Genomic DNA, 12,737 nt, shown 5'->3' on the forward strand with positions numbered 1-12,737 from the left:
CACTGGGTGAGGGATGTGAGGCTTTAAAAGCCTATGCTAAGCCTAGAGTCTCTCTCTTCTTCCTGCCTGAAGATCAGGATGGAGAACTCTCAGTTCTTTCTCCAGCACCATGCCTTCATGTTGCCATGCTTCTCACCATGATGATAATAGACTAAATCTCTGAAACTGTAAGCCAGTTCCAAAGAAATGCCTTCCTTTATAAGAGTTGCCTTGCTCATGGAACAAGAAATGGAACACTGACTGTTGCGGGAGGTCCTCCCACTCCTCCAGCCTATCACCGCTGAGGATGTTTGAAGAAGTAAAGAAAGTCTTGCCTAGGTGGGGATTACAAATTGCCCCTAAAAAGATTCAAAGAGGAAATTCTATTAATTACCTAGGTTACAGAATAGGGTTAGAGAAAATTAAAACGCAAAAGGCACAAATTAGGAGAGACCGGTTAAAGACTCTTAATGACTTCCAAAGATTGTTAGGAGACATTTCCAGTCTACGACCAGCTGTTGGGATAACACCTGATCTAATAGTTCATTTAAACAAAACCTTAGATGGTGATAAAGGTTTGAATAGTCCAAGAGAACTGACAGCTGAAGCAGAAAAGGAACTGACAATGATTGAGGAAAAATTACAGGAGGCACATGTGGATAGGGTGAACCCAAATCTTAGCTGCATCCTAGTCATATTGCCTTCCAGAATTTCTCCTACAGGGATTCTAATGCAGAGGGAAGATATTATTTTAGAGTGGATATTTATACCTAATAAACCAAGTAAAAAATTAAAAACTTATGTGGAAAAAGTCTCTGAATTAATTATAAAAGGTAAGCTGAGACTTCGTCAACTAGCAGGTATAGACCCAGCAGAAATTATAGTGCCTTTTACTACTGAAGAAATAAAAAAGTTATGGGAAGACAATGAACCGTGGCAAAGAGCTTGTGCTAATTTTTTGGGAGAAATTAATAGCAACTATCCCAAAAGTGGTAGACTTAACCTCATAAAAAGAACTTCTTGGATTCTTCCTAGAATTGTACGTGATGCTCCAATAACTGGAGCCCGTACGTTCTATACTGATGCAAATAAATCAGGGAAAGCAGGTTACAAGTCAGATGAATTGAGTAAGGTGGAACAAAGCCCTTATAATTCTGTCCAGAAGGCAGAATTATATGCCATTCTTATGGTGCTAAGGGATTTTAAAGAACCTCTTAATATAGTTACAGATTCACAATATGCAGAAAGAGTTATCTTGCATATTGAAACCGCTGAATTTATACCAGATGACACAGAGTTGACTTCATTGTTTATCCAGGTACAAGACATAATCAGGAACAGGCTTTGTCCGATGTACATAACACACATCCGGTCCCATACAGGTCTGCCTGGTCCTCTAGCCCAAGACAATGCTGAGATTGATCAATTATTGATTGGAAGTGTGTTACAGGCCTCGAAATTTCATAAGAAGCATCATGTCAATAGTAAAGGCCTAAAGAAAGAATTTTCCATTACTTGGCAACAAGCTAAGGACATTATAAAGAGATGCCCTACTTGTTCTTTCTATAATCAAACACCGTTGCTTGCAGGGAGTAACCCAAAGGGTACTAAGAGAAATTAAATCTGGCAGATGGATGTGTTCCACTTTATGGAATTTGGTAAATTAAAATATGTACACCACACCATAGACACGTATTCAGGTTTTCAATGGGCTACTTCCCTGAGCTCAGAAAAGGCTGATTCAGTAATCACACATTTATTGGAAGTTATGGCCATCATGGGTATACCTGCGCAAATAAAGACAGATAATGGTACCATGGGACAAGCTATGAATGCGAAGGCTAATTTGTAATGAAGATTGTAGAATGTTAGGGATCCCAGCACCAAAGGATTATTTTTTTAAGGAATGCATATTTTTTTATTTATACATAGAGTGGAGTTGGCCTAAGAAGAAGGCAATGTGTTGCAAGTGGCAGAGTTGGAAAGATAGGGCTACTCAAGGCCAATGGCCTAGATATTGTGATCACAAGCCACAGATGTCAGACACGTAGCTGCATGATTTGGTGACAACTGTGTTGGGTTTTTGTCTTGCTTTGGTTCCATCTTTCCTTGGCTTCATTACTCCCTGTTGAAATGGGAATGTTTTCTTTGTGTCATTGTATATTAAAGTATGCAACATGGTTTTTTATCTTATTTTAAAATTTATTCTTTTTTACTGGGGTTCATGCTAACAGACTGCCTTCAGTCTCAGAAGAGATTCTGAACTTCTTAATGGTAGGACTACTGGAATTTTGTTAGTTGGAATAAATATATTTTGTATTATGAGATGATCATGAACCTATCAGGCCAAAGGTGGAATGTTATGATTTAAAGTGATGTGTTTGAGCTGGGCAGTGGTAGCACATGCCTTTTATCCCAGCACTCAGGAAGCAGAGGCAGGCAGATCTCTGTGAGTTCGATGCCAGTCTGGTCTACAAGAGCTACTTCCAGGACAGGCTCTAAAGCTACAGAGAAACCCTGTCTTGAAAAACCAAAAATAAATAAATAAATAAGAAAATAAAAAAATAAAAGCCCATAAAGTGATGTGTTTGAATGTCAAACTGACAGGGGTGGACTTGTTATAGTAAATCTACTCAACTGAAATTGTGATCATCTTGGAAACAACACCTCCAGAGAAGTCTAACAGAGGGATGATGCACCCTCAAGGTGAGCAGGCTGACTAGAGAGCAGACAGTGAGTTGGATAGGAGATTCGTCTTTCTGTTCTGCTTACTGCAGATACACTGGGAGCAGCCAGCACACACTGCCGCCATCACAACTCCCCACCACAATGACCTGTATAATCTCAACTCAGGGGCCAAATTCAACTCTTCATCCCTTACCGTAGCTTTTTGTGAGATATGAGAAAAGTAACTAAGACGGCATTTAAGAAAAAGAAAATAATATTTAAAGATAATTTTGTTTCTTCAAGGTCACCTTGCATCTCTGAAATATATAACAAGGACTCACTTTGAATTTTCGTTAGAAATAAGAAATTTCACATTAAGTTACATTAATTGCTACACTGATAAAACCTATTTGACATTAAACTATAATATAGTTATTATAGATATCCCTAAGCTGCCTTACAAGTATCTAACTACTTCTGAAAGTTACTAAGATGAATGCCCCATGGATTCATTAATGGGCAAAAATATAAAATTAAGTATTCATTTTAAGTTATTTCAACTTAATGTTGACCAGTATTGCTTATGCATAGTAAATGCCTAAATTTAAAAGCTAGACAACTTGGAAATACCTTTTCCAACAATTACTACTGAGTCTTCTGATAAGGTATTTGTAGATGTGAAGTCAAAATTGGAAATCTGCTGTAAATTTGATGACCTTGTAAATCCTAAAAGAAAAAGAGAAAGGAATAAAAAAAAGAAACAAAGACAAGAAAGGCAAAACGGCACATTAAAAAGCACCCACTGTGGTATATTTTAGGATGTTATATAGCCTTTAAAAATTGAAAATTTATTTCATAACAAATCCAAATCAATCAATTCAATGAATATTTAAAATTAGAATACCCCCTAGCTACCACAGAGATCAACAACGAAACAGAAATCTTCCTTCCCTTGAGGAGCTTACACAGGCCAGGTTGAAGAAGAGAGAAACATACAATCATAGAATCATCACGCGATCATCATCAGAAGCAGTGAAAGTGGAGAACAAAATTCAAGCCCCAGAACAGAAGAGGTCAATCTCAAGCCAAAACATAATTTTCTAGGCTAAATTGGGTTACTTCCACACACAAATAAGTCGCATCCTAACACGCGACTGCCTCCCCATCCGTGATTTAAGATGATCAGGAGTAATGAAGCCCAGAGGTTCCCCCCTCCTTTTCCTTTTGGTCATTCTTTTTGAGGCAGGGTCTTACTATGTAGCCCAGGGTAGCCTCAAATGTCTGAGCATCCTGCCTCTATCTCCTGAGTGCTGAGACTGCAGTGTGCACCACCATGCCCAGCTTAATTATTTGTTGGTCTTAGCAGGTTCACAGCTGTCACATGCAAAAGGGAAAAAAAAGGCAGCTCTTTACTTATTGAACTCACAATGTACCCCAGGCTGGCCTTAGATTCAGGGTAATTCTCCAGTCACAAGCTCCCAAACGCTGAGACTACAAGTAGGAACTACTGTGCTGGCTAAGAAATTATTTTAAATGCAACTACCATAGAGCAACTTGGGAAATGGACAAAGCACTCGCCTGATGTTCTGTTCACTACTGCAGTTTTAAAATACAACAGTTAAGGAGCTTCGATACCAAGAAGTTCTAGTAAGGGAAGGACTTTCCTGCTGCTACATCTGGACTCCATGGCTAACATCCACACAGACATTCATTCACATGACTGCTCTCACTCTGAGTGAAGAAATGTCTTACAGAAAATCTGTTTGCATGTATGTACCTGCAAGCTCTTGGGGTAAAGCCCAGGGAATCCCAATTTTAACTAATGTTTTGTCCTTTGCATTGGCTCCTTTAGACAAGAGCATAGACCATAAATCCTAAAAAGTTATTTCAGAGAAAACCTATCAATAGAAAATGGTAAGTTGAAAACCTTAAAGTTAAGAATTCTTAGTTATTTTTCTTGGTATGTTTAGAGAAGATTCTGACTTAGACATATGGCATATTAAAAATTAATTTGTCATGAAATTTACAAACCTTTTGTATGCTTATGTCTTGGGGGTTCCTTATTTTGTATTTTTAAAGCACTAGGTGAAATGTCATGTGACCTATCATCTTCAAAATCACCACATCCAAACCCATAGTTCATACGTTGACCAATTATGCTTACACTGGATGTTGTAATCCCTATAAAATAAAATACATATTTATTTAAATAATTTAGGTAATATTTACAATAGGTGTATATCTCTCTTCTAAGTCTATTTTGCTGACTACACTTTTGAAAAGATCAGCAACATCATTGAAAATTATGCTAGTAATTTTTAAAGTTTTACCATATTTTAAACTATGTAACTTTCAATGGAATAAAAAATGTAATGCTTGAAAGAGTTAACCAAATAATTGTATGTTATAGTTGATGTGGGGGTGGACACTTGTAATTCTAGCATCCAAGAATTAGACATGGGAGGATCAGAAGTCTGAAGTGAGCCTAGACTACATAAAAAGTTCAAGGACAACTAGGGCTACAAAAAACAAACAAACAAACAAAAAAACCCCAAGAACTTAACTGATTAAATTAATAAATAACATCCTTAACTTGTCAAAAGAAAGAAAATAAATTCCCAATGTTAAAACAGTGGATTAAGGCCTATGTTCTTCACACCTTTCTCTTCTGCACCCATGTGATGGGTGTCTCCTGGTTTGGCTAACGAGACAGTTAATTCCTTTAAGAACTCTGTATCCTACTCAGCAGACTGTAGGCTTTGCCCTGCCACTTAACTGCTGAGAGACTCTAGGAAGACATTTAATGTATGTAAAATGGGAAGAAGAGTAGAAACTTAACCAGAACTGTCACATGAATTAAATGTAGGAAATAGAGAGCTAGACATAGTGGTATGTGCTTTAAAAGTCCTCATGCCTGGGAGGCAGAGGCAGGAGGAGCACAGTGAGTTCGAGGTCAGCACAGGCTATATGGTAAGTTCAAGGTCAGCCTGGTCTACACAGTGAAACCTTGTTTATATCCCCATCCCTGCAAGAAGAGGAAGAAGAAGAAAGAAGAAGGAAGGAGGAAAGAAAAAAAGAAAAAGGAAAGCATAAAGAACTTAGTACACTGCCAAGCATATTGCAAATACTCAAATAGTATTAGATCTCTAATAAAAAATAAAATATAACACTATTATGTCCTTTTAATAAGTAAGAAAGAATTTAGTCAACGTTTGAATGTTTAAACTATCTATACTTATACTAATATTGTATCACTACTAGAGTTACATAATGTTGATTAAATAAAAATTCCTATTCAATACATTTGCATCACTTCCCATTTTCATACCTAGGTACATTTTAAACCAGAAAGCAGTAAGAATATACTTCATTTTTAAATAATGAAATACTTGGGGCTGGAGAGACGGCTCAGAGGTTAAGAGTACTGAGTGCTCTTCCAAAGGATTCGGGCTCAATTCCCAGCACCCATATGGCAGCTCACAATTGTTTTTAACTCCAGTTCCAGGGGATCCAACACTCTCACACAGACATATATGCAGGCAAAACACCAATGCACATAAAATAAAAATAAATGAATCATTAATAGTACAATACTTTAATGAAAACAAAATAGTTGGAAAAGTGCTAGCTACTGGAAGCTGGACTAGGAAAACAATAGACAAAGATTTTAGCTAAGTTTATCAAGTTTAAAGAAGTATCTCTTCTAAGTGCTTACACATACATGGCCCTACCTTAGATCCCCAGTACCACATAAGACTGGCATGGTGGTCTTTTTTTTTTTTTTTGGTTTTTCGAGACAGGGTTTCTCTGTGGTTTTGGAGCCTGTCCTGGAACTAGCTCTTGTAGACCAGGCTGGTCTCGAACTCACAGAGATCCGCCTGCCTCTGCCTCCCGAGTGCTGGGATTAAAGGCGTGCGCCAACACCGCCCGGCTGGCATGGTGGTCTTATAGCAAATAAAACACTAACTCTTGTGAGATAAGAGCAGGAGAAACAGATGCTCAAGACCATGCTTCCTTACACAGCAAGTGAAGACCACCTGGCTACATGAGACCTTCTCTCAAAAAATAAAACTTCAACCTCATTTTAAATTATAACAGACTTACAGAAGGAACTGATACTCTTAAAAATTCTTAGTCTTAACAGTTAATCTAGATATGGGAAGATACTGGCTTTAGGTGATATTGTCAAACTAACATTTGACACTAACAGTATAAGAAAATCAGGAAATTCAGTGCTATTTACAGTAACAGTTGTAAAACTCTATGAAGAAACATTCTCTGGAAACAGCTGTGGGAAAGGTGTGCTGTCTTTAGCATTTTTATACCATTTCTGTATTTAACTTTGTTCTTGTCCATGTAAACAAATACTAGCTAACTAGTCTTAGCTAATCGTACCTAAATAACATACATACTTCCTTACTTGTCTTCTGTGATACCCAATGTTCACAATTACTAAGTGAGCTCTCAAAATGGTGACAGTCAGATTTCAATGCACTGCAAATAAATAAAAATATCTTTTTTTTCTTCTGGTTTTCTGAGATAGGGTTTTTCTGTGTAACTCTGGCTGTCTTAGAACTCACTTTGCAGACTAGGCTGGCCTCAACTCACAGAGATCTGCCTGCCTCTGCCCCCTAAGTGCTGGGATTAAAGGCATATGATACCGCCACCCAGCTAAATAAAAAAGTTTTGTGGAGGAGCCTGGGAAATCAATGACAGAGTCAAGTAAACATATTTCTTTCAAAACTAGAGCCATATTCACTCTCATTAGAATGGCTGTTTAATGAGTTATGGTTAATGGCAAATTGGTAAGTACAAAACCTAAATCTAAAATGCATTTTTGCCGGGCGGTGGTGGTGCACGCCTTTAATCCCAGCACTCGGGAGACAGAGGCAGGCAGATCTCTGTGAGTTCTAGGCCAGTCTGGTCTACAAGAGCTAGTCCCAGGACAGGAACCAAAACCAGAAAGAAACCCTGTCACGAAAAAAAAAAAATAAAATAAAATAAAAAATAAATAAATGCACTTTCTATCACTTTTTATATTACAAATCAACCATATTCTTAAGAAAGCATATTTATAAAAACAAGATACCCGCACTAGGAGTCTGTTCAGCAGCATGGGAGATTTTCTTTGCAGAACAAAGTCTTGTTGAGCAAGGTTTTGATCCAAATGTTGGAAATATGTCTGACCTAATGAAACAAAGTAAATTGAATAAACATTTACAATTGAGAGCTGTGCAACACTTATCACTCATTGTACATTCTTTTCACTAACACATTAGGATACTAGAAAAACCAGAAAACAAGAATGAAAAATTATGGCTAAAAATCTTTTGTTGTTGCTTGTGGGGCTGTTTTGCTTTGACTTTGAGACTAGTCTCATTATGTAGTCTTGGCTGTAGTAGAACCCATTCTACAGACTCACAGAGTTCTGTTTGTCTCTGCCTCCCAAGTGAGGGAATCAAATTTGTATACCACCAAGGCTAGGAAGCAGATCTAAGCTATCTCCGAAAACACTACACATATGTAATCTACTATTACATAGACAGAAACAGACTAGACTGTATTATCAACAGGAGCAACAGCTGAGTTTGTAAATGCCACTTCTTAAAACTATTTTTTGCTCTACCATCTAGATATTATGAAGACCCACGGGCCTTGCTTAACAAAGAAAGCAAGCTTTCACCATTAAAGAATATTAAATCCTACAGCAAAGAAACCCAGTAAATATTATAATATAATGAGTGACAAGACATTTTATAAAGCAACACAATTTACCAGCTAGCTGCCAAGTATATTTTCCAATGTCCTTAGTAAAAAATGAGCTTTAACTAATTTTTTTAATATTTACTTTGTATATGCAAAAGTGTATGTGTATACGTGTGTGTAAGTAATAAGTGTGCAGCAGTGTGCAAGTGAAGGTCAGGAATTGTTTCTTTCCTTCCACCATGAGGTTCCTGGAGCTCAAACGCGGGTCATCAGGTTTGGTGGTAAAGCACCTTTGCCCAGAGAACCATCTTGAGGGCTCACTTTGAAGCTCTGGAAAGAGCCATTTCTCTAGACTACTAGAAATGTACCATCATACTGAACATATTTTAGTAGGATGAAAGAAAAAGCTTCATTCAAGAAAGATGGTTTTCAACAGTTTCACTTTCAGCTCACTGAGAGATGACTTGTCTCAGGAGGTAGTAATGTTCTTTATCCATGACTCTTGAGGCAAGAAACAAGCTGGTGAAGAATAACTATTATAGACTTGGGAAGCCGAGGCAGGCGAATTCCAAGCGTAAGGCCATCCTAAATTATATAGCAGACTAGAAAACGTGGCTAAACCATTAAACGGAAAACCCACAAAAGGGCTGCAGATGCAGTCAGCAACGCCGTGCTTGCCTGGCATCGGCAAGGCCCTGTTCAAACCTCAGATCACTGACATTCCCCCAGGAGAATGTATTTCAAAGCAGTGAAACTCATGGTAGAAATCTTAAATTCATTAAAGGTAATGAGTCGATTCCCATCTAAAGAGTTCGATACTTAGGGGCAAGAGAGATGACTCAGCAGTTAAGAGCACTGGCTGCTCTTCAGGAGGAACCAGTTCAATTCCCAGCATCCACATGGCAGCTCACAACTGTTTGTAACTCCAGTTCCAGGAGATCTGACATCACCATTTGCACGCCAATTTGCATAAAATAAATTTAAATAAATTGTTAAAAGGCATTCAATACTTGAAGAAAATAACTCTGTGAGACAAAAGGAGAAAGAAATACATAATTCTAAATGTTACAAATACAAAAAATGAACTTCTCTTCCCAACTGGCTTCAAATTCTCTTCCCACTGGCTTTAAATTTTTAACATTGTGTTGCAACTGAAGGAGTTACAATTCAAAATTTCACCTTTATCAAAGAAGGCCATTAGGTTTAATAGGGAATATATTACATGTGTAATGCTCATTGTAAGCTGTTTCTTTGTTAAAGTCATTCTTGATCAATTATGTAAATATATTCCAATATTCTATCGAGGAGGGAACAATTAAGGCATTTCTAGGGATGAAATGTTTCCAAGTATCAGTTATGATTTAAGTTAAAAATGTGAAGGAGAAAACCATAAAAGACAAACTCCTAAAATGGAACATAAAAATTCGGTTAAATTCTATAATTGCTGAAATAAAACATCACCTCTCTTTTAATTAGGCAGTCTTTACCACATTTGTGAGAGGTTTATTAAATTCATTAAATTGAAGATAATTTTTAAAAATGTACTTCTGATAGCTCTATATTAACAAGGATCCAAATAAAGCCAAAAGAAAACAAAACAAAAAAGGTTTCACATCAAATTTTAGCAAGAATAAGCAGCAGTCATAACTTTCACATCACCAATGGGAGTATAAAATTACACCACTATTTAGAGAAGCTATTTAGCAATTATTTAACTATATATCTATGTACCCATAATGGCAACTCCACTATGGACTTTCAGTCCCAGATAAAGCGAAACTTCAAATTGTACAAGGTCACAGAAATGTCCAGAGTCCAGGAGGAGGCGACTTTTTCAGAGTAGAGACTTTCTGGGGAGTTGGTGTGAGAAAGACAGGACTTGAACCCCAGCAGTACTATGTAGGCAGGCCCTCTCCTCACTAGGATACCTGAACTACCAGTATGGAGTGCCAAGATTTATGAAGTTATAGCAGTAAGATATTAGAAATAATGCAGCAATAGCTGGGAAGAACTTACTCATGAACTAGAGTGAATTCGTGAAAAGTTAAAATTAAAAAAAAAAACAAAACAAAACACCACAATGGGCCAAAAAGCAAATGATCTAGAAAAGTTAAGGCACAAAGAGCATAGAGTAAACCTTAGGAAAACAACTGGTATTTGATACAAGGCCCATGATAATTAGGAGCTAAATTACCGGGACAGTCACATTCCCTTTCCATCCCTATTCCACTAGAGGTAAACAGGAGGTGTATGTGTAAACTGCCACACTGTATCTTAAAGCTATTTAAATTCTTTGTTTCATTTTTAACAGGGTCTTAATATATAGGTCTACCTAGCCAAATACCTTGCTAAATAAATAGACCATGCTATACTCAAACACACAGAGATCCGCCTGTTTCTGCCTTCCCAGTGCTAGGATTAAAGGTGTGTACCACCATACCTACTTTATTTAAACACTTTAAGAAGTAAACATTAAATGACTTTAAGTCTTTTCCAGATACAGTGCTTTAGGTCTAGATCACAATTATAGGTGACTATTAACATGTCAGAAAATAAAGTACATTATTCTCTTCCCCTGGGGAGTTGTAGAAAGAGAAGAGGTCAACGATTCTTGGCTATAAACTCCACTTTCACTGTAAGAGCTGACGTTTGGAGAGGACGATCGGGACGGGGAGTCCATGGTCAGCTCAAGCTTCATCGCAGAGTCGGGACTGTCAATATCAGAAGTGCTGCTACTGCCACTCAGCTTTGCTCTTTTCTTAGCTGCACTGTTACGAAGGGACCTAAGAGAGCTCTGCATCTAAGAAAAGGAAAGAAAACAACTCATAAGGTTAAATTCATATACGTATAAAAGAAAGAGGTATCCTTAGATTTTTTTGAACTTCATTAACTTTGCCAAGCTAGCCAATCCTCAGTTAGTACAAACAAAATGGATGCTAATATGTGCACAGAATAAAAACTAGATTCATTGCTTGGTAATAAACAACCTACTAGGCAGTGAGCTGCTATGAAGACAACTCCCCCCTATTACTTACTAACCATGACATTTTTGGTAAACAGCAATGACAGACTATTGTATGAATTCAATTAATATTGAATCAGTGGCTCTCAAAGTAGAAAGCACAGATTACAAGTGAGAGAAGCTCCTTACATTCTGGAGATGTAACAGGAGTAAGTCATTTTGTAGACTATGAAATTCACCTAAAACCTGCAAGGGCTATACCTCAAAGTAATGGATCTCTAAAAAGTCATGGAACTTCTAAACTGAGCTACAAGTGAATTATATTACCAGACCTCAAACTAAATTATTTTTATACGTAAGGAAAACTTACGTATAAAAAGTATCATTTTCCCTCATGCAGCAAGTATGTATGTGTGTGTGTCTGTGTGTATGTATATAAAGATACAGATATATATCAGAATATTAAAGGGGTTTTTTAATGATTAAAAATGATATGGGTTCTCACCTCTTCTTGATCCAGATCTTTATCCCTGAAATTCAATTCTGAAAGATCAATTGTAAGACTATCTTTTTCACTTTTCCAAATATCATCAGGCTGTTTCTTTTTGTGTCCCACTGCGCTTAAGTCAGCTTTATCAGGCAAAAGGCTTATTCCTCTTGGTATGGGAGGGACAGGCTTAGTCCCGTTTAGGCCTCTCCGGGAAGAAGGTGATCTCACCAAGGCAGGTGTAAGTTGAACTGGCGTATTTTTTTCTTGAAAATTTTCTCCTATATGAAAAATATGTATTTTATTTTCTCTTATTTTCAGAGGAAGTAAGTTTGAGTCATAAGTATTTAGAATATAGTATTTTTTAATTAAAAAGTACATTATCTATTGTGAAATATTTGTATACTGTGTGAAAATGTATTGCTGTGATTAGTATAGTAAAAAGCTGAACAGCCAATAGCTAGGAAGGAGGTATAGGCAGGACTTCTGGGCAGAGCAAGCTCTGGGGAGAAGAAAAGTAGAATCACCAGCCAGAGTGGAGAGAAAACAGTAGGTGCAAGATAGAAGAGAGGTAAGGTCACATGGCAGAATGTATATTAATATAAACGGGTTAATTTAAGTTATAAGAGCTAGTTGGGACAGCCTAAACTACAGGCTGGCAGTTCTGACAAGAAAGTACTGCTATGGTTATCTTATATTAGAAACAGACTTATGTAAAATAAGATGAAACAAAGCATCAATGTTCCCTAATAAATATAGCAAAAACAAGCATATGAAATCCTGGCCTATTACATAAAAATACTATGAACTAAGCTGCATTTTCAATCATCATGACTAATATTTGCTAATGATAAAAATCTACAATAAGCCAGGAAGCCTATATTTTTGGTTTGCTGTGACTCTAAAAGCAGTACTTCAGGGACCGGTGTGTACGCG

The 12,737-nt window shown here is 37.1% G+C and overlaps 1 protein-coding gene across 2 annotated transcripts in view; it reads right to left on the reverse strand.

Moving 5' to 3' along the window:
* Togaram1 (TOG array regulator of axonemal microtubules 1) overlaps positions 1–12,737 on the reverse strand; it is a 66,748-nt gene that overhangs the window by 29,877 nt on the left and 24,134 nt on the right. The window contains exons 5-9 of one of the 2 annotated variants that reach the window (XM_041657909.1): positions 11,820–12,082; positions 10,914–11,152; positions 7,736–7,833; positions 4,678–4,827; positions 3,277–3,372 (exon numbers count right to left, since the gene is read on the reverse strand). In XM_041657909.1, coding sequence (XP_041513843.1) covers positions 3,277–3,372; positions 4,678–4,827; positions 7,736–7,833; positions 10,914–11,152; positions 11,820–12,082 — 846 coding nt within the window. The remainder of the gene's footprint in view (positions 1–3,276; positions 3,373–4,677; positions 4,828–7,735; positions 7,834–10,913; positions 11,153–11,819; positions 12,083–12,737) is intronic. The other variant, XM_041657910.1, reaches the window with a different exon arrangement.

Source organism: Microtus oregoni, unplaced genomic scaffold (genome assembly GCF_018167655.1).
Source record: "Microtus oregoni isolate MIOR12 unplaced genomic scaffold, Mior012 000009F_ref0000495, whole genome shotgun sequence".
Classification (NCBI taxonomy): Eukaryota; Metazoa; Chordata; class Mammalia; order Rodentia; family Cricetidae; genus Microtus; species Microtus oregoni.